The sequence below is a fragment of the Genypterus blacodes genome, unplaced genomic scaffold (genome assembly GCF_046128005.1).
Source record: "Genypterus blacodes isolate CSIRO-AG114 ecotype Tasmania unplaced genomic scaffold, CSIRO-AGI_Gbla_v1 ptg000131l_1, whole genome shotgun sequence".
Classification (NCBI taxonomy): domain Eukaryota; kingdom Metazoa; phylum Chordata; class Actinopteri; order Ophidiiformes; family Ophidiidae; genus Genypterus; species Genypterus blacodes.
Genome location: NW_027466933.1, coordinates 285,001 through 304,239, shown reverse-complemented (window position 1 = coordinate 304,239; position 19,239 = coordinate 285,001). Strand labels below are relative to the sequence as shown.

At 46.8% G+C, this 19,239-nt stretch overlaps 5 protein-coding genes across 10 annotated transcripts in view; 1 reads left to right on the top strand and 4 right to left on the bottom strand.

The window, feature by feature from the left end:
• Window positions 1–562: 562 nt before the first annotated feature.
• On the bottom strand, window positions 563–1,981 carry rbp7a (retinol binding protein 7a, cellular). Its single transcript, XM_076163361.1, has 4 exons — window positions 1,823–1,981; window positions 1,456–1,634; window positions 1,224–1,325; window positions 563–1,087 (listed from the first exon to the last, which is right to left on the bottom strand). Exons 1-4 carry the CDS (start codon window positions 1,893–1,895, stop codon window positions 1,031–1,033), a joined length of 411 nt encoding a protein of 136 aa, XP_076019476.1. The 5' UTR covers window positions 1,896–1,981; the 3' UTR covers window positions 563–1,030.
• A 1,610-nt stretch (window positions 1,982–3,591) lies between these two features.
• LOC143010816 (nicotinamide/nicotinic acid mononucleotide adenylyltransferase 1-like) lies at window positions 3,592–5,243 on the bottom strand. 3 transcript variants are annotated; one of them, XM_076163359.1, is made up of 4 exons: window positions 4,981–5,243; window positions 4,717–4,900; window positions 4,490–4,522; window positions 3,592–4,068 (listed from the first exon to the last, which is right to left on the bottom strand). In XM_076163359.1, the coding sequence occupies exons 1-4, from the start codon at window positions 5,093–5,095 to the stop codon at window positions 3,606–3,608; spliced, it is 795 nt and encodes a 264-aa protein (XP_076019474.1). In that variant the 5' UTR covers window positions 5,096–5,243; the 3' UTR covers window positions 3,592–3,605. The 3 variants fall into 3 exon arrangements, with proteins under 3 accessions (XP_076019474.1, XP_076019473.1, XP_076019475.1); XM_076163358.1 differs by having other exon boundaries at window positions 3,592–4,107; window positions 4,493–4,522; XM_076163360.1 differs by lacking the exons at window positions 4,490–4,522; window positions 4,717–4,900 and having other exon boundaries at window positions 3,592–4,009.
• Window positions 5,244–5,432: 189 nt separating this feature from the next.
• Window positions 5,433–9,148, bottom strand: LOC143010862 (nicotinamide/nicotinic acid mononucleotide adenylyltransferase 1-like). 2 transcript variants are annotated; one of them, XM_076163429.1, is made up of 5 exons: window positions 9,084–9,148; window positions 8,241–8,362; window positions 7,942–8,125; window positions 6,836–6,960; window positions 5,433–6,386 (listed from the first exon to the last, which is right to left on the bottom strand). In XM_076163429.1, the coding sequence occupies exons 2-5, from the start codon at window positions 8,353–8,355 to the stop codon at window positions 5,986–5,988; spliced, it is 825 nt and encodes a 274-aa protein (XP_076019544.1). In that variant the 5' UTR covers window positions 8,356–8,362; window positions 9,084–9,148; the 3' UTR covers window positions 5,433–5,985. The 2 variants fall into 2 exon arrangements, with proteins under 2 accessions (XP_076019544.1, XP_076019545.1); XM_076163430.1 differs by lacking the exon at window positions 9,084–9,148 and adding an exon at window positions 8,837–9,038.
• Window positions 9,149–9,225: 77 nt separating this feature from the next.
• Window positions 9,226–11,998, top strand: lzic (leucine zipper and CTNNBIP1 domain containing). The gene is made up of 7 exons (XM_076163431.1): window positions 9,226–9,434; window positions 9,664–9,790; window positions 9,877–10,012; window positions 10,173–10,271; window positions 10,388–10,483; window positions 10,657–10,738; window positions 10,831–11,998. Exons 2-7 carry the CDS (start codon window positions 9,690–9,692, stop codon window positions 10,884–10,886), a joined length of 570 nt encoding a protein of 189 aa, XP_076019546.1. The 5' UTR covers window positions 9,226–9,434; window positions 9,664–9,689; the 3' UTR covers window positions 10,887–11,998.
• A 1,248-nt stretch (window positions 11,999–13,246) lies between these two features.
• The window catches only part of clstn1 (calsyntenin 1), a 25,449-nt gene continuing 19,456 nt past the window's right edge, over window positions 13,247–19,239 (bottom strand). For 2 of the 3 annotated variants that reach the window (XM_076163459.1, XM_076163457.1), the window contains 8 exons: window positions 18,851–19,008; window positions 18,602–18,750; window positions 18,022–18,266; window positions 16,908–17,078; window positions 16,661–16,806; window positions 16,414–16,549; window positions 15,363–15,547; window positions 13,247–15,253 (listed from right to left, as the gene is read on the bottom strand). In XM_076163459.1, the coding sequence (XP_076019574.1) occupies window positions 15,059–15,253; window positions 15,363–15,547; window positions 16,414–16,549; window positions 16,661–16,806; window positions 16,908–17,078; window positions 18,022–18,266; window positions 18,602–18,750; window positions 18,851–19,008 (1,385 nt within the window). In that variant the 3' untranslated portion in view covers window positions 13,247–15,058. Of the gene's footprint in view, window positions 15,254–15,362; window positions 15,548–16,413; window positions 16,550–16,660; window positions 16,807–16,907; window positions 17,079–18,003; window positions 18,267–18,601; window positions 18,751–18,850; window positions 19,009–19,239 lie in introns of all 3 variants that reach the window. The other variant, XM_076163456.1, reaches the window with a different exon arrangement.

Below are 19,239 nucleotides of genomic sequence, written 5' to 3'. Positions count from 1 at the left end.
AAAAAACATGCCAAGAAGAAGGCCCTGGAAAGGGTGTGAATATTTATTTAAAATTGGAATTTCTGGACTCTACTTATAAAGCTCTTTGGTCTAAATCCCCTTTCTATGACCTCACACTTACCCGGTCATACACTGATGACACGGGAAGGTCACGTAAGGAGCTGACCTGCTCAATAACAGCTGACCTGGAGGAGCCTAGAGTCCAAACAGGAACCTTCCAATCCCTACACGACCTCTCCACCATCCTCAGCCTTTTACCCTATTTTAGTTTAATTACATTTTTTTTAATCTTCATGGAAACATAGTTTTTTATGAATTGAACCCCAAACCCATATATATGTAAATCAAATCCACAAAGATGATTGATTGATCAAGTATCCAGAGGCATTCGAATGTCACTATAATATTCTGTAGGAATATATACACATCTTTTATAGGTATATACCAAAATCTAAATAGTAAAACTTCACCACCTATTTCAACGATAATATAATAATATAGTCTATTAGATATTCCATCACATCCTAGAGTAGAATGTATTGACGATAAGATGAAGTCAATGTGAATTTGTTTGAAAAACTCTTTATTGTACAAAAACATTCCGTGAAACAATTGCAAATCCCAAATATCCCATATCTTATTTTCTGTTGGACAGTATAGTCAATATAAACCAGCAGTAAATGAAAGCAATAAGCCTATTAGATATGAAGGAAAAAACATTGCACAAGTCAGGGCCGGCCTGAGGGACATGGTCACTGCTTCAGTCCATGAGAAGCACAATCAAGCTACAGACCAGTGTTTGCTCAGAGTGATCCAATGATGCCGCCTGGTGGTATGAGACCATAACACACAGAGAGGAAGAGTCTTTGGAGCTGCAGCTTAGTTACAGATCAGAAAGCAAAGCCTCATAAGTCCACACGCCGTTGCAGCTGGGTGGAACCCCAGGGTTTGGAGTGGCGGAGCGAACAAGTAATGTCTTTCATCACTGAATGAATCTTCTCTCCCAGATATCATCAATCTTTCACTTCCACTAGTTTACATTCTTCTTAAAAACCTGCTTGCAGACTTGGTTTTCACAGCACAGCTCCTATGGGGAACAGATAACAGAAATATTTAGTATGTAAGACTTCATTACATAACAATATAACAGCTGAGAAGTGAATAAGTTACTTTTCTTTATCGTATTTACGTGATATCGTGAAAACATGTAAAATTATTCTCACCAGATGTAATTTATCATCTTCAATCCAGTGACTCCAACCTCGGTTCTTCTTCTCTCCCATCTGTTCACACACCAGTTTGTTCCCCTGCCTTGTCACCAGTGACTGCAAAGGAAGAACCAACCAGAACGTTTGAAATGAAAACACTAGTCTGAGAAAAACAATATTTGTCTTCATTTTCCCATTAAAACACAAATCCCAGCCACCTCCTGATTCTGAATCCCTTCCTGCTCACCTTGAGGTGCCTGTCATCCAGTCCCTTAGTACTCTCCTCAAACTCCTGACCCTCTTTGAAGGAGAAGGTGTAGGTCCTGAAGCTGCTGATGGTCTTGATGATGCACTGGTCCCCATGCTGCTCGATCACTTTCTTCTGCTTGAGCTTCAGAGCGATCTTCCGTAACACACTGCTGACACCTGCGCAGGGAGAAGAGATCATGTTTTTCCAGGAAGCAGTTTCTAAAACTATACACAAGCACAGATTCATCATTCTTTAGGTTTTTCCTGCAAGAATTTTCCAAAACTGAATGATCTGAATGTGCCTATATCAAAGATTATCTAACTAAATGTATATCATTGTATGAAATCATGCATTAGTGACTTACCCAGTGCGACCATATAGCCTTCAAAGTTGACATTGCTGATCATTTCCCATGTTCCACACAGGCTTTCAGGCATTTTCTCAGCCGTTTGGACCGACGAGTCTGACTGGGATGTGATCAAAAAGTGTTCCTCGAGCTGCTGGGCTGACGTGCAGGTGTGCAGGAGGTTTATAGAGACCTGGGCTGGGAGGAGGAGTGCCTCAGAACAATGCAGAGGGAGGTGGCGAGGCGGAGGCCAGACGTGTCAGACGAGTACACAGGTCACAGCTCCAAATACACTGAAGACTCATTTCACATACAGTACATGCACACAAACCCAGGGGATCTAACGTGAGAGTATTGTTTGGTCCTCTGTGATAAAGGTATTGACAGATTTGGAGACGGTTCTTCATCTATAAACCAAAACACTTACTGGAAATCAATCATACCCATAGCTGAGTGCAAGATTAGTGCCAGACAAGACACACACTTCCATTCCAGGAAGTTCTAAACATAGAACAAACCTCCTCAGACTTCAATACGCTGATTGTTCCATGTTGACAGTTGATGTTTAAGTGTCACGCCTTTCTGTGCAATGAGGAACATGACTTATTAGCACACAGGCATGCTAAGGCCCAACTCAAGGCGAGGAACTAATCCTAATATTAGTGCAGTGAATTCATGTGTAGCTGCTGCTGGCATGTAGAAATACTTGTTTAAGATTGTTTGTTTAAGATTGTACACGTGAATAAACTGTGATAAACACCTGACACCACAAATCCCAGCACCTGGGACTCATCTAGAATTTAGAGAGAAGAGTTTCTGATGGATTCAAATGTGAGGGAGAATTAGAAAACCAGAGAAAATCAGCTGTGATGTTATTCAATGTAATTAAGGGACTCATTACTCAATCAATCTGGCTGAGAGAGAGAGAGAGAGAGAGAGAGAGAGAGAGAGAGGGAGAGAGAGAGAGAGAGAGAGAGAGAGACAGAGAGACAGAGAGACAGAGACAGAGACAGAGACAGAGAGACAGAGTACAGTACCTACAGTAACAGCATGGAGTACTATGAACAAATTCTGTGCATTCCCTTTCTTATAGCCTGAAGGGGGCAGAGAAGAATTCTGCCCGTGGTACAAAATGCATATTGGTTTGAGTAAACTGGGACAAACTTGTGTAAGTAATCACATTATTCTCATTACATATCTAAAGGGACTCCAGGTCTTAAGAGTTATTATCAGGCAGTGGCTCAGTGGGTAGTGCTTCCGCTTGGGAACCGAAGGGTCGCCGGTTCGAGCCCCTGCCGAGGTGCCCCTGAGCAAGGCACCGAACCCTCAATTGCTCCCCCCTCTGCGAAGGGTGGTAATGTAATGTAAGTCGCTTTGGATAAAAGCATCTGCCATATGATCGTAATGTAATGTAATGTATCATCTCTCAGCACTATTATGTATGATTATGTCGTTTGGCTTTCATGTGGTTGTTGATCCCTTAATTGTGAGCCACACATGTCACACAACACACACACATGCTTTTTAAAACTGAGATGCTTACCACACCTCTAAGCTGCTGGAGTTATGCTTTTGACTCTTCATACTTCCCCAGACACACATGTTCAAAGTAAAGTGAAACTATGTTGCTAAATCTCTTCACCTAAAGTCCACAGTAGGTTTACTGTCTTTAAACCACACAAGGGAAATGTCTGAGCTACTGAACATAACTTTCTTCTCGAACTCACTTTTTAAATGTAAATTCAACAGCTGCCCTAATCTTCATCTCACAGCACTTGTTAGAAGTTGTCCCTCAGCTTCTTCAGCTAGAAGAAGCTCCCGTGTATCTCTGTAAGGGGGCGAGGACGACCTCAGCGTTCTTCTGCTCGCTCTCAGCGCTGTACAGGCCGTGCAGGCCGATGTATTGCACCACGCTGTCTGGCACCAGGTACCTCACGCTCTGACCTCCTCGGAGCGCACGTCGCATCTGCGTGGCCGAGATCTTGTTGGTGGCCCACTCGTGGACCACGTGGATGTTCCCTGAATGCGTCCACAGCGTGTCTGATTGGTGGATGAACTTGTGGGGGTCGTTTCCGTCGCGGGTGATGCAGACAACGCCGTAGCGGTCCACGATCTCGGCGATGTCCTCCTGCTTCCACAGGTTAGGGACCCCGAAGGACTCCAGCACGTCGGCCCCACACAGCAACATCAGGCGTGACGGCTCATCTGAACACACACAAACGGAATCAATCTTAGTTTGATTAGTGTGGACTGATTGATAAGTTCTGAGCCTGACCCATATTTTACTTTGCTGTGTGTCACAAATGTGTAAACTGGGCTGCTGCAGGTGATAATGAAATTCATCTGAGCTGTGACAGAGGATTTTGGCACACGCTACACATTCACATAGGTTGAACTTAGTGTAAAAAGTCGGTCACAATGTTCCTTATACAGCAGTAAAGTACTTAAGGCTGTGCATCTGCATCTGTGCATTCCTGTTGTGCAAGCAGAGCACCTTGTCTGTCATCAGATGGTGTGACTCTACACACCACAATGAGGCCACAGCCCAGAAACACACCTTGTTTGAGCCTCGCCTGCTGTAATGAGCTCATTTGAATACAGTGGTGACATGAATAGAGTGGAGGCGTGTGAAGGTCACAGTGTGATACGTGGAGGTATGGATGTTTCTCACCTGGGCCTCTGTGCTCCTCTGCTGCCTCCAGTTCTCCATAGTGATGCCTGAATGAGACACAGGGACGAGTTCATGCAAGACTTACGACTTCCTCAGCACTAGTTGAGGGTAGTTTGTGGGGTCGGCACACAAGCTCAGTGTCAACAGCCTCTGTATGCATCTCTGTATGGTTTGTTGTTCTTTCATTCACGGTGCTTGAGGTCCAAACTATAACATCTGAACGCCATTAGACCAAACTCACTGAAGCACTAGAGCCGTTTCCATCCACTCGGGCTGCAAACTCTCCCAGGGGTCGACTGAGATCCAGTCTGAGCTCTCGGTGGCAAGTCTGGCCATCTCCACGCGGTGACACGCCTCGATCAGACCCTTCTTCTTATAGGCGTCGCTCACTGGAGAGATGATGCCTCTCACCACACTGAACTGACCTGCAGACTGAGATGGATTAGATATTGGATTTGATATTTCAATGCATGCTTAACAATTGATCACGTCTCTGTCCACTCACATGTGTCTGCCAGGTGATCTCGAGCCAGATCAAACATCCTCAGGTGCATGATGTTGATGGGGTTGAAGGACCCACAGGCCAGCAGGACCACTTTGGTTAACGGTTGATCTGCCATACTGGAGCTGGACTTCTTCTACAGCGGTGCAAATGAATTTTGTGGAGGAACATGACATCATGGTCCTGGTGCTCAGGGAATGACATCATCATCATGGCAACTTGAAAGGAGATCAATAGGAGCAGAGGAAGCTTCCAGGTGGCTTTGGATGGAGAGATGATGATCGCTAATGGGACGCAAGCCAGGGATGATCAACTTGACTGATCTATTGACAATGATTGATGAGAATATGAGGAGAAATGATCAAACCGGACTTTCCAGCTTCAGTCATTGTTTGTGTGAGTGTCAGTTGTAAAGAGCTCAGTGAGGCTGAAACAACAAAGATGAACCGCCAACATTACAAAGCAGGAGAGAAGGAAGTTTATTTTTCTCCAGTAAATACAAATCACATCTTTCATTTATAAATCTACAACACGGACTAAACACACTGTGTGCATGCTGCCTGTTATTGCCTGAGTGAGAGCATAGAAAACTGGTTTGAGAAAAATGTAACAAACTTGTATAAGTCAAAACTATGATCTAAAATGGCTGGACTGGATTTCAGGTCATTCGTTCTGACAATCATCTTTCAGCACCAACACAGTTTATGTCGTTCTTCTCTCTCATGATTGAGCTTCTAACTGTGAATCACACGTCTGTACTAACTATAGCTCTGAGGCTTGCAGCACCTCTGAGCTGTTAGAGTTAATACTTTCCCCACACACACTAATTCATACCAAAGTGAAATGTCGCTAAATCTCTTCACTTAACAAAGACTGTAGAAGAAAAACACACAGGAGGTCTGAGCTACAGAACAGGCACGGGTGGAGGAATCAATGAAATGACTGAAGTGACTTTGTTCTCCTAATCTTCATCTCACAGCACTTGTTGGAAGTTGTCCCTCAGCTTCTTCAGCTAGAGGAGGCTTCTGTGTATCTCTGTAAGGGGGCGAGGACGACCTCAGCGTTCTTCTTCTCGCTCTCAGCGCTGTACAGGCCGTGCAGGCGGATGTATCGCACCACGCCGTCCGGCACCAGATACCTCACGCTCTGACCTCGACGCAGCGCCCGCCGCATCTGCGTGGCCGAGATCTCGTTGGTGACCCACTCGTGGACCACGTGGATGTTCCTGCGGTGCTTCCACAGCGTGTCTGACTGGTGGATGAACTTGTGGGGGTCGTTTCCGTCACGGGTGATGCAGACGACGCCGTAGCGGCCCACGATCTCGGCGATGTCCTCCTGCTTCCACAGGTTAGGGACGCCGAAGGACTCCAGCACGTCGGCCCCACACAGCAACATCAGGCACGGATCATCTGAGGACACACATAGGGAATTGAAGTTTGATTTGTGTGGGCTGATTGATAAGTTCTGAGCCTCATCCACACCAACACAGGCACTATTTCTGTACGTCGTTACAACAGAGGTCACGGAAAGTTGGTCACAATGTTCTAAATACAGCAGCAATGAACAGAATGTACTACATGCTGTCTTTGTGCCCCGGGAGGATCCTCCCCACTACATAACGTCTTGTCTGTCTTTGTGTGACTTAACAGACAAGACCACACCCCTTTGAAGTGCATCATTCAAGCCTTATGTGCATCATTTAAGCCTTAAGTGCATCATTCAGGCTTTGTCTTTAGGAATGAGCTTAATTGAGTTCAGTAACAACTTGAATAGCGTGGAAGCAGAATGTGGCGTGTGACCTGTCCTGTGTCAGCTGAGGGAGATGGGAGGAGACTGAGACAATGACACGTGTCCTGACCTCTGCCTCTGTGACAGGCTGCAGCCTCGTAACAATTCTCCTGGACTCGTCTCTTCTTTGCATACTTGACAGTGTCCACGTCGTCCTCGTCCCCCTCTGCTGCCTCCAGCTCTTTGTAGTGATGCCTGGAAGACAAACACAAATACAGCAGACATTATAAACCACACACTTTTTGACACCGCGGTACAGACACAGAGTCAGGTCGAGCCTCAAGAGGACTTCAAGTCTCAGACCAATTCAAACAAGCTACACTGGTTACACAACTAAACAGCATTAAGGTTTGCTTCCCGTTCGAAAGAGAAACTAAAAAAACTAAGACTCGACACTATTTTGGCTTTGTTTGGTAAATTTCACATCAATTTAAATCATTTTGGTTTCTGGGTAATTGTTTTCTACTTCTTTGTGCAATCTAACGACAAAAACACTCTTCAGGCTCAAATTGACAACAGCGTACAAAGATTAAAGTGTCCGTTTTGTGAGGATCTATTCACTGGGGCCTCGGTTATAAGGCAACGCCGCATGGGAGGTGTCTTTCAAAATCTAAGATCATTCTCTGTCTGCGGTTATTTGATGAAAAAGAAACTATGAACAAAACCTTCACATCTGACGGCCGAGGAGAGAAAGTGAGGCCCAGTGTGGGCAGACCAAATTCATTCTATAATCACAGATCCTGCTCACAAATGTACCATGAGGCTCTTGAGGTTAATTAACTTAATGTAGGAATGATTACATAAAGGAAATGAGGCAAGAGTTACTGACACTCATCTCGTGTTTTAAAAGAGAAACCTTGTTACTTTTGTGGTGTCTTAATATCCTCATTCAGCGCTCCCTGCCCGTAAATCACCTGTTTGATTAACAGGTATTACTAGGCGTGGTTGAGGTTTTAGTCAGGAATTAGCTATGAGGAGGAGGAGGAGGAGGAGGAGGAGATGAGAGACACACTTCCTCATGCTGCAGCTGGGAAACAGCAGGGTACCTCAGAATAATGAAGTCTGTCATAAATAACCTGATATCTGTCACGTCAACATCCTGTATGACCTCACCTCACCTGCAGCAACACCGACGCTCAAAGTCACCAGACATGAACGTCATTAGACCAAACTCACCGGATCACTTTAGACGTTTCCACCCACTCAGGCTGCAAACTCTCCCAGGGGTCGACTGAGATCCAGTCTGAGCTCTCTGTGGCGAGTCTGGCCATCTCCACGCGGTGACACGCCTCGATCAGACCCTTCTTCTTGTAGGCGTCGCCCACAGGAGAGATGATGCCTCTCACCACACTGAACTGACCTGCAGATGGAGGTAGAGGTTCACAGGAACGACACGTTAGTCAACTGGGACACACGTTAACAAACCGGATCTTAATGCGGGATCAATAGTCAATCATATCCTCCGTTTACTCAACCTGTGTCTTCCAGGTGGTCCCGGGCGAGTTCAAACATCCTCAGGTGCATGATGGTGACGGGGTTGAAGGACCCACAGGCCAACAGGACCACTTTGGTTAGTCGCTGACCCGCCATGCTGGAGCTGAAGCACAAGGAGAACAAAACGTTACAAACCGACACAGATCATGACCCTTTGACCTTTAGGGGAAGCTTCATACCCACACATTAACACATGACACAGAGCATGAGCGGATGAATGTGGACATGGATCTTTGGACTTTATGTGATTTCACACAGGAGATAAAGCAGCTGCCTCATGCTTTCACCCTCACACAGTTTGATATCGCAACTTCAATGGCAACTTCCTGTTATTATTGAATATTGAAATAGTATTGATCACCTGGAACCACACGTGCAAAACACACTCCGTGATCACACAATACTGAGAATATTTGAATATTCATTTTGCATATTTAATACACAAAGCACCTTCACCAGTAAAGGCTACGTCACTTTCAAGTCGTAGCAGCGGATCAACAGTATTTTGGGGTTAACAGTAAGATTTAGCCCCTCTGTGTGTCAATCAGGTTGTGTAATCAGAGTAAAAGTAACTTACAGACGCGAGTATTAAAGTTTAACTGCATCTGTGCGCTTTGTTATCTGTATATTATTTGCAACCAAATCTGTCCGCGTTAGCTACGTTACTGCAAGACACGTTTGAAATAAGGCGAACAGACTTTCCCACTAAGCGTTCACCAACATGAGTAACACGGGCAGGGAGACGCTGACGGACAAATACGTCACTTTGGAACAGAATGAAGGAAAAAAGTGGAAACAATGTGAGAAACGACGCTGTTACTCACCGCTTACACACGTCCAATAACAAGCGAGCTGTCAGCCGCCGGCAGCCGCTCTGACGCGCTTCATGATTGGACGCCGACAAACCTAAGCGGGATCCGATTGGACAGAAGCGAAGCAGGAAGCGCGCGCCTCGCCCACATCACGCGAGCTGCGTTCACAACCACAAATTTTAAACATTTTCACGTTCAACAGCAGCAGCTCTGACAGACTCTACCTGACTACATTGTTTTAAAGTTGTTATTTTACCACGGCTTCCATCAACGGTTGCGTTTATTTTATGAGTTTTCCTCATGTTTATGTAAATATTTTAGCAGGAAACGCCCGTCTGGTAACTGTTTCCAAAGAGAGCCGAGGTGAGATGTCTGCCTGGACCTTGCTAGCTAAGCTAACCGGCTACATAACAACAAATAGCAGCCAACACATAGATCCACAGGTTATCAGTTTAGGTGTTAAATCGATCTAAATATCGATGACTGTACCACTTTAACGGAGGAGATTGCGTTCTAGAGATAAACGCGTAATGTTTACCCAATAGAATCCACACCTATGTCCTGTTTTAGTGTCTGTTTGCTTTCCCTGTAGGTTTAAACAGCATTTAATCAGCGAGGATGGCTTCACTTGGAAAATTAGAAACTGGGAAATTGAGGCAAAACATGGAGGAGCAGCTCGACCGACTGATGCAGCAGCTGCAGGACCTGGAGGAATGCAGGTGCAACACAGAGGAGCAGGTCTTCCTCCTTGTTTATGGCTGCCAGACGTTTGTTGTATTCATTTCAATGCGTTTGTTTATTCTAGGGAAGAGCTGGATGATGAAGAGTATGAAGAGACCAAGAAGGAAACCCTAGAACAGCTGAGTGAATTTAACGACTCGTTGAAGAAGATCATGTCAGGAGACATGACACTTGTGGATGAACTCAGTGGAATGCAGCTGGTAAGAACCTGCAGTACCACAAAGGGCCTCTAGATGGAGCTGACGGGACATTCCAGAGTTCACTTGTTTGATGAACTGAGGCCTTGAGTCAGCTGGAGTCGACAGCACCTATAAGATTTACGTAAAGGACAAAATAATCTAAACTCTTTGTTCTTCTCAGGCGATCCGAGCCGCCATCAGCCAGGCCTTCAAAACTCCAGAGGTGATCCGACTGTTCGCCAAGAAGCAGCCGGGACAGCTGAGGACCAGACTGGCAGAGGTTTGGATCACAACCTCTGATAAATACACCCACTTTGTCAGTCTGTGTGCATCTGTGTTTGAGTGTGTGTGTGTCTGCGTTAAATCATCCCTCATGGTTTGTGTGGTGGCGTGCAGATGGACCGAGACGTGATGGTGGGGAAGCTGTCCCGGGACGTGCACACGCAACAGAAGTTGGAAATCCTCACGGCTCTGAGGAAGCTGGGGGAGAAGGTGAGGAAGAAGAGCCACACAGCACACACGTGATGATTCAGCAGCTCGTGACTCTGTGTGACTTCTCACTGAAGCGTTTCTCTCTCTCTGCTGCTCTCACAGGCCAGCAGAGGGCGCTGTGACGTGTCAGTGAACTCTTATCTTAATTCTTTTTCTTTTTCTGTTCCCGTCAGCTCACTGCAGAGGACGAGACGTTCCTGACGGAGAACGCCACGGCAACAATGAGCCAGTTTGAGAAAGTGACAGCAGATCTTGGTGAGAACAACCGGGCGACTGACAGATGACATCATCGATCACAGAGGCCCAGCAAACACACTCGACTAATTTCACTTCATCTTCTGTTTCAGGGTCCGAGGATAAAATTCTGGCTCTAGCGAGCTCCGGCGTGAAAACCAAACCTTGACGACGCTCCGACAGAACGTCTCTGTTATCAGCGGGGAGGAAAGTGCCAATCAGGAATCAATGACGTAATCGATCAGTGCACTTGTAGGTGTGGCTGAAGATGCTTTTACTTTTTAACAGTATTATCTTTTTTACTCCCAAGTTGTTTGAAAATGTCTCTAACTTGTCCTGGAGTGCACGTTGTATTTAGAGGTGTGTGTGTGTGTGTGTGTGTGTGTGTGTGTGTGTGTGTGTGTGTGTGTGTGTGTGTGTGTGTGTGTGTGTGTGTGTGTGTGTGTGTGTGTGTGTGTGTGTGTGTGTGTGTGTGTGTGTGTGTGTGTGTGTGTGTGTGTGTGTGTGTGTGTGTGTGTGTGTGTGTGTGTGTGTGTGTGTGTGTGTGTGTGTGTGTGGTATCCCCATGTGATTTGTGGTTTTTCTTATTGAAGCTGGAAATTGGTGTTTTGATGATGATGATGGCGGCTTTATGTGCAATTTCTGGGGCTATGGGCATGAAAACACTACCAAGGCACGAGGAAGCCATAGTGAATGTTTATCTTTTTATTATTTTCATGGTTTTAACGTTTCTTAAATGATTCTAAAGTGATTGACAGGAGAGCGTCTGGTGGTGTGTGTGTGTGATTCCTCCACACGGACAGAAAAGACACGTTTAGCTTTTTCATCTGTCAGACGCTGTGTTGAGCCGCTGTGTTTCATTATGAACTCTGCGTGGTCGTTTAACAGCCTCAGAAGATGAGGTCGCTTTAATTAATGTCTATGTGAGCGATGCAGAGTCAACATACTGCAAGATAACACAAACATACAGGATGAGAGATGTTTAGATCTGTGAGGCCTCAAACAATACCAGTGTTTGTGTTTTGATCTCTCCAGCCATCAAATAAAGCTCCTTACGTTTTAATTTCCTCATATATATGCATTTCACCAAGTGATTGATTTTATTTTACTTCTAATTCAGTCCAGTTTACGTTCACGTCTGCAGAATCCGGCCTCACACACTGAACTTTACAAGCTTAACAAACTGCTATTTAATGCAAGTCTGTGTTGGATTGTGAAGTTGTTTCTATTGTCATGGTGTCTGTGTTTACAAAATCCGCTTTGAATGTCAGTAAAGACAAAGTGTTCAATCACAAAGTTGTATTCACGTTATTTGTTTCGGTTTCATTTTATGGATTTTGGATCCTTGCGCTTTACCAAGTTCCCACCACCAGATGGCGCCAATGCTTCGTTTCTCCGCCCCTGTGTTTGCTCTAACAGGGTGTGTACTCACACACACGCCACTGCAGCAGCGATGCAGTTTCCTCCTGACCGACGAATGAAAAGCAGCACAGACAGAAGTCGTTCCTCATCTCATCCTCCTTTATTTTGTTTACGAGCAAGCATCGACTTGACTACAATCCGCCTTGCAATTAGTAGAAAAGTGAGAGCAGCTCCCAACAAGCACAAAGGAAAGTATCCAACCGCTCCGACAACATCGTGGCCTTCCATTCTGAGCAAACATTGAAAACAAGAAAACAAACAAAATAGTGTTGTGGATTGGTGAGACGGACTGGATCTGTGTGTGTGTGTGTGTGTGTGTATGTGTGTGTAACGTCTCCTTTCTCACTCTGAGGTTCAAACACAAACATTCCGCCTTAAATCATTGTGTTTTGACAGTTCTAGCTTGTTAGGCAGTGACAATCAATTCAGTCTACTTTCATCCGTCTCAGGAGCAAAACCGGGACATTTCAAAAATCGATCCGTGGATAAAGTGGGAATATTGGGAATTCTGACACGGACAGGCTTTATTTTAATCTGGCTTGTGAATCCTGCTGCCCTCATCCGTCAGAAGGTCGGGCGAACTAAACAACAACCTTTCACTACACCGACACTCCGCCTGAAGCAAGTCAATAATCATGTTTATGAGGTGGAGGAGTCCATCAATATGATTTGGTACAATATCTATAGATGACACGATATGGATCTACTGCTCTTACACATTAACATGGACACGTGACAGCTTACTAATATAACAACTAACTGAAAGAGTTGGACCCCCCCCCCCCCAGCTCTGAAAGGAATCTACCATTAAACATTTATTTTCTACAAAAATAAGAAAAAACAACAGTGTACTGAGAGGGCCTGGATAAGTGTGTGAGATGCACGTTTCCATTCGCACTCCCAACTCAGCCGCTTCAGACCTGGCAACCCTAACCCAGGTCATCATGGAGGGGGAGACACGTTTCCACCCCACGGCCCAGAAATCAGGAATAAACTCCAAAATACTGCAGCCTCCGAAACTCAACTTGTATGGAATTTGCAAAGAGCTCGTGTGTGTGCGTGTGTGTGTGGTCGTTCAATTTTGAAAATAGATTTGCATGCAAAATATGAGACTCAACACCAACTTTATTATTATTTTTCCCCCCAATTAATGCCACATTCTCATTAAACGAACTGCAAAAGATCCAAATCTCGTCTTAAAGCAAGTTTACACTTTTACTCTGAATCAGAAAACTTGAGACAAACACTAAATGGTTAAAGTGTGACGGTACATAAACACACATCAGGGTGTGAGAGAGAGGAGGTCGAGTTTTGTTCCCAAATGAAGCTTTATACACTAACGGCAGAAAAGGAAAAAATAGGTTTACCAAATGTAAACAAATATCTTAGAACAACTCTACAGTACAGTTTCATGTACAATAAAATCTAGTGGTCTACTGCAAAACAAAAAAAAAATCACTTTAAGATTCAAGAAAAGAACAAAACAGATGCGATTTCAAAGAGTTTCCTGTATTTCTGCAGATATTGAATGAAGCTACGGGAATACCGGAAACAGAACGACACTTTATCATAGGCAACCGGTTTAAAAACGCATCTCAGGAAATGCATTGTTTCATAAATAGCAACACGATGAAGGGGGAAACAAAATCAATTAAAAAGTACTTTTTCTTGATAAATGTACTTTCATGTCGCTCGTAAATCTGCACTTTCAGGCGTCTGAGGGGCTTTTGTTTAGTTCCTGCTTGCTTCAGTCAGCACAGCGGGACTGAAACACGGAGGAGAAGCAGTTTAAAGCTGCGGAGAAAACACTCCCACCCGTACCCTGAACGCGACACCGTACCGGTTCCACACACAGATGGAGGTTTGTACATATGCATGATTACTCTGGAACTAAAAGAGAGAAAAAGAGAAAGAGAGAGAGAGAGAATCCCGTCTGTACAACAGTGACACCTAGTGGCCGTGAAACACCGGAGCAAGCAAAAGCGCGTACGAAGCCGAAACCGAACCCGGTCCACCAGTCCTGCCCGATGCAGACGCCAGAAAAAATAAACCCGCTTCCCCCCCCCAACCTCTGTAAATAAACGCCGCGTCGCCATGGAAACCTCCGCTGAACAGTCCTGGGTTTCTCACCTTTGAAGCGCCGTTTTTTTTTTAATTTTTGTACAAGCAGCTTTGCCAAAGTGTTTTTTATTATTTATTATTATTTTTTTGTTGCAGCATGCTACAGCCTCTGTGACACAGATATTCTACATGACGTACGTAGCGTCGGTTTTTAGATACCGCGCCCCCTGCTGAGAGGCTCTTCACTAACACATCGACTAATTACACGCTTTCTCCATATTTACAAAATCTTTAAAAAGCAATTTAAATTCTCTACACATACGACTTCTCAAATATCCTCATGCACTAAAAGAAAGAACGGAAATTTAACAAAGAAAGAAAAGGCGGCCTAGCGGTTTAAAAGCGTCTTGTTTCGTCGTCGTAGCTACACGTGATCTTAGCGACAGAATCTACAAGCGAGAGAGAGAGAGAGAGAGAGGAAACAACGTAAAACAAAGTGCAGGTCGGCTTCCTCCTCCGGTCGCTCGGGACCGAACCGAGGCCCAAGTTTTCCTGGGAAACTTAAAATGTAATAAATAAAAAAATTTATAAGAGTAAAAATCAGCAATCGGGTGATGACGACACGCAGCAGCACCACGAAGAAGAGAACGACAGGAAAACCCGGAGCGGACCACACAGACGCACGCCGAGGGGAGGGGAGGATTTATACATCATGGCTCCTTGGAAAGAAAATAGGAGGTGAGAGAGTGTGTGTGTGTGTGTGTGTGCGAGTGTGTGTGTGTGTGGCTGCTTGCTCTGTGTCAGTGGTGTGTGTGTGTGTGTGTGTGTGTGTGTGAGGAGCTTGTGTGTGTGTGTGTTCTAATAGGTGAGGGTGGAGTCGTCCCACTCCAGCTGCTGCTGTCTGTTGGCCCCCTGCTGGTCCTCCGGCTCTCCGCCCTCCTCGTCTTCGCTGCTCTCCGACTCGGCGCTGGTGATGTCGTCTTCCTCCTCGCCGTCCTCGCTCTCCTCCTCCTCTTCCTCCTCCTCCTCGCTGCTGTGTTGGTCCTCGTATGTCTGCGTCACAGAAAGAGGGCGGGGTTTAGCCAAAAAGGTTCAGATTGAAAGAGCCGAGACAGAAAGCTGCATGTTAACGCCGCTCCTCTGCTCTTCGTCGTGCGTTTACCTCCATGGGGTTGACGGTGATGGTGAGCGCCGAGTCGTCCCAGTCCATCTCGTTCTCTTTGCCGTTCTCCTGGTCTCTCACGGTGCGCTGGTGTGCCGCCCGGATACGGAACACGCCCAGGATGATCATAAACACCAGGAAGCTCACACACACCACGATGACGATGGTGGCGGCGCTAGGGACCACTGCGCACACACACACACACACACACACACACACACACACACAGTAAGAGGTTAGCAAACACAACACACCCTGGAAATGTAATGACTTTTTTTTTCCTGATGACGTTTTGACAAATACTGAAAATCCCCCATGATGCAACACTGCCTCCACCTGCCTTTCCCACTTTAATGGAGAGAGGTTTGGAATTAAAAGCCGTGCGGCACTTTGAAGGGCAACTCTAACTTTACGTTCCATGTTTATTCACTCTCAGGTCATCAATCATTTACAGAAGGAAAGTGGGGACAGATTGATTGAATATTTTCCTGTAGGGGGCGCTGTAAACTTGTGCGATTGTTCGACACATTAGCAGCTGGAGTTGTGTCTTTCTGACAGCCTGGCAGGTGTGTCACCTCTCACTTCTGTGTTTCAGCGCTACAAACATCAGCTCCTGTTCCAAACGTGTGTGTGTGTGTGTGTGTGTGTGTGTCAGAGCATCAGAGCATCAGAGCCGTACAGATGTCGCCGACGAGCGCTGGACTTTTTAATCCCTCCCCTCGTGCCATTAGCTGGCGGGAGCTCTCCCAGTGTTTCAGACGCGTCCCACTTCTGCTTAATGCCAAACACTTAATCCCCCAAACGCTCTTCATGCTGCGGGCCAGATATTTCTGAATCATTAAGCAGATTACTCCTTTGATTATGAGCTCAGTCTGAACTCTAACAGCAGATTAGTGATGTCATCGACCACACAGCGACCGTTTGAAGTCACAACAACAAGACGAGAGACGGGATGGGAGGTTTTAGGCTTCTGATTTCTTTCCGATCCTTCATCTTCGTCGTGACTCAGAGCTCAGACTCTGAGAGTTTAACCCTCTGCGTGTCTCCGTACCTGAGGCCTGGTGAGCGTTGACCAGGTTGTGACCGGACAGATCCACTGAGGCGTGATGGACGGGGTTGATGAAGTTGGGCTGCACCATGGCGTTGTTGGCGTGGTCCAGGGGATTGGCTGTGTGGATCACGTTCACCTGGAAGAGGGAGGAAGAGGAGGAAGAGGAGGAAAAGAAACAGGTCAGACCTTCAGGTGATGATCCACAGTCTCCGAAGCTGAAGCGTAAAAGACAATCGCCGGCTCCTACCTCCACTTTGAAGTCGTTGCTGATGTAGCGTCCGTTCAGCTCGGAGCAGACCATCTTGAACTTCCTGTCAAACAGAGCCTCAGTGTGCCAGTTCTTGTACCGGATCAGGTGAAGGACCTGCTCGTAGTTGGACATCGTGTTCACGCCTGGAACACAGAGAGGAAACAAGTCAACCAGGCATCAAACCAGCAGGTCTGTGTGTGTGTGTGTGTGTGTGTGTGTGTGTGTGTGTGTGTGTGATGGGTACCTGTGATGACCAGGCCCAGGTTGGATGAGCTCATCTCCAGGCTGCGTTGCTGCAGCTGGCTCATGTCGACCTCCAGGCTCTCGTGTTCCCCGTCCAGCTCGTCTCCCACCACCGTCACCTCACACGTGTCCAGGTTGTGCATGATCTCCTCCGACACCACCGTCTCTTGGACTGAAACAAGAAGAGAGAATAAAGTTTAACAACAAAGAAGATCTGAAGGCCTGGACTGAAAGATAGGATTATAAACATGAGGGAGAGAAATGTTCAATCATTTGTTTCTACAATAATCACAGTTTACAAATCAGGCTGCGGTTCTAAATCACTTTCTGCAAACCCGTCACATAATTACAACCCAGAGTCTAAACTGCAGCTGATTGGTTACTTCTGACTCACAGATAAACACCAGCTGCACAAATCACAGCTGGAAAAGAGTTTCTAACTTTTTACCCACAAACTTTTCTCTCCAACTCCAGAAACCTGCACCTCTGTTTACGTCTGACAGAAACAATCCGACTGGTTGACCGTGAGAGCGTCACCATGGAGACTTAAATGACATCGGTGTCCTTCTTAGGTTTTTGATATTCATGGGAATGGACAACAGAGTGATGGTTTAGCTCCGATTCAACCTGGAGTCAAACCAGGACAAGAGGCTGAAAAACAACAACGAACTGAGACGGCACAGGTGTGGCCTTTGACTCCCAGCTGGGTGTGTGTGTGTGTGTGTGTGTGTGTGTGTGTGTGTGTGTGTGTGTGTGTGTGTGTGTGTGTGTGTGTGTGTTGGGGGGGATTTTTATAGCAGGTAACATCCACAGATCCCTGTAAGCTCTTTTGTCCCGTATGTCCCTGTTGTTGACGGCGGGACACGGTATCTGCCTGGATCTGTGTCAGCGTCCATTGTCTCTCCCGTACGAGCCGAGCAGATGGCGCGGCCCGTCCTCTGACCCCGCCCACCACGCAATAAACAACTTATCCTTCCCTCCATTTTCTCTCTCTCTCGCTCCGTCCCATCCCTCCCTCCCCCGGGGGGCTAAGCCGCTACGTTCCCGGACGCATCCACGCAGATATCAGTGTGTTTACGCTTCCGCAGGGACTTTACCGCGTGTGTGTGTCCCACCTGTGGGATCGTCCTCGGCCCCCTCGGCGGCCTCAGCCTCCGTGTCGGCCTCCACCTCGCGAGTGATGGTGCTGACGATGCGTAGCTCGGGGAACAGCGTCACGCCCTCCTGGCTCTCAAACTCGGCGGCGCTGCGGGCGAAGTGGTCGATGCCGCTCAGGCTGATCTTGGGCTCTTCGGGCTGCAGCACCATCACGTAACCCTCCGCATCCGCCACCGACACACACGCCTCCTCGTTGAAGCACCTAGGGGAGGAAATGGAAGGTTTGAACACCATCTGTATATGTTTATACGCAATTCCTCCTTAAATCCCAGCTAACAGGGAAACAATGAAAGCTCCTCCATCATTCTGCAGCCTTAAACATTTCAGATTGTTCCGTTCTGCAGGCTGATTAAAGCTCCTGACCTCCATCTCACCCCTGCACGCCGCTCCTGCATGTTAAGTGGAGAGAGGAAACGGCTCCTGCCTGCCAATTAGGAGCCGTTTCTCTACGCTTCTCTACGGCTGCTCTTGACTGACAGATGAAGGTGAGAAATGGAGAGTGAAGCACTTTGAGGTGTCTGGTGCGACTCCACTCACTTCACGGTGGTGGAGACGCGCAGGTGGCGGATGCCGGGCGTGGGGAACTGACGGGAGTTCAGGTAGGAGATGTGCTGCATGACTTTGTCGAAGGCGTCGATGTCGTCGCCCTCCACGGTCAGAGACGACTGGTTGGGGTTAAACTCCACCTGAGAGAGAGAGACGAGATGGCGGCTGTCAGATGTGTGAACTGAGGACCTGTTTGACCCAAGGACTCCTCATTTACATCTCCATCTCTGTCCTCCTCACCTTGACGGCTGAAGCCACCTCCTCAGGCAGCTGCACGTCCAGCCCTTCCTTGCAGGTGTACAGGCAGTCGATCACCTTCTTGTTCTCCAGCTTGCCTGAACGAATCATGAGCCCGGCCAGATTCCCACGGAAGAACTGGGCCATGCGTCCGTTCCCGCCTGGATGTATTCGGGTAGAAACAACCCGAGGAAGAGGAGGAGGAGGAAGACAAAAACACATCAGTCAGTCACGTGGCGTCTCCTGGGCAGGAAGTTGAAGCATGCCGTCTCAGGGTGCAGAGCCGGGGTGAACAGGCGATCATGCGTGTTAGTACTTTAGCCCTCACAAGGCGTGGGGCCGTCAGAATGAGACGGGAGGATGGAGGGTGAACTCACACACTCTCTCACACA

What these genes read in the sequence shown, in the direction of transcription:
- rbp7a (XM_076163361.1), bottom strand. Translation starts at nt 1,895, where the DNA reads ATGCCTGAAAGCCTGTGTGGAACATGGGAAATGATCAGCAATGTCAAC. An exon ending in AGGCTATATGGTCGCACTGG is followed by an intron (nt 1,635 to 1,822) that starts GTAAGTCACTAA and finishes CTCCCTGCGCAG; the next exon opens with GTGTCAGCAGTGTGTTACGG. An exon ending in AAGATGATAAATTACATCTG is followed by an intron (nt 1,088 to 1,223) that starts GTGAGAATAATT and finishes TGTTCCCCATAG; the next exon opens with GAGCTGTGCTGTGAAAACCA.
- LOC143010816 (XM_076163358.1), bottom strand. Translation starts at nt 5,095, where the DNA reads ATGGCAGATCAACCGTTAACCAAAGTGGTCCTGCTGGCCTGTGGGTCC. An exon ending in AGATCACCTGGCAGACACAT is followed by an intron (nt 4,901 to 4,980) that starts GTGAGTGGACAG and finishes CTCAGTCTGCAG; the next exon opens with GTCAGTTCAGTGTGGTGAGA. An exon ending in GAAACGGCTCTAGTGCTTCA is followed by an intron (nt 4,523 to 4,716) that starts GTGAGTTTGGTC and finishes TGTCTCATTCAG; the next exon opens with GCATCACTATGGAGAACTGG.
- LOC143010862 (XM_076163429.1), bottom strand. Translation starts at nt 8,355, where the DNA reads ATGGCGGGTCAGCGACTAACCAAAGTGGTCCTGTTGGCCTGTGGGTCC. An exon ending in GGACCACCTGGAAGACACAG is followed by an intron (nt 8,126 to 8,240) that starts GTTGAGTAAACG and finishes CTCCATCTGCAG; the next exon opens with GTCAGTTCAGTGTGGTGAGA. An exon ending in AGCCTGTCACAGAGGCAGAG is followed by an intron (nt 6,387 to 6,835) that starts GTCAGGACACGT and finishes GTGTGTCCTCAG; the next exon opens with ATGATCCGTGCCTGATGTTG.
- lzic (XM_076163431.1), top strand. Translation starts at nt 9,690, where the DNA reads ATGGCTTCACTTGGAAAATTAGAAACTGGGAAATTGAGGCAAAACATG. An exon ending in AACTCAGTGGAATGCAGCTG is followed by an intron (nt 10,013 to 10,172) that starts GTAAGAACCTGC and finishes TGTTCTTCTCAG; the next exon opens with GCGATCCGAGCCGCCATCAG. An exon ending in TGAGGACCAGACTGGCAGAG is followed by an intron (nt 10,272 to 10,387) that starts GTTTGGATCACA and finishes GGTGGCGTGCAG; the next exon opens with ATGGACCGAGACGTGATGGT.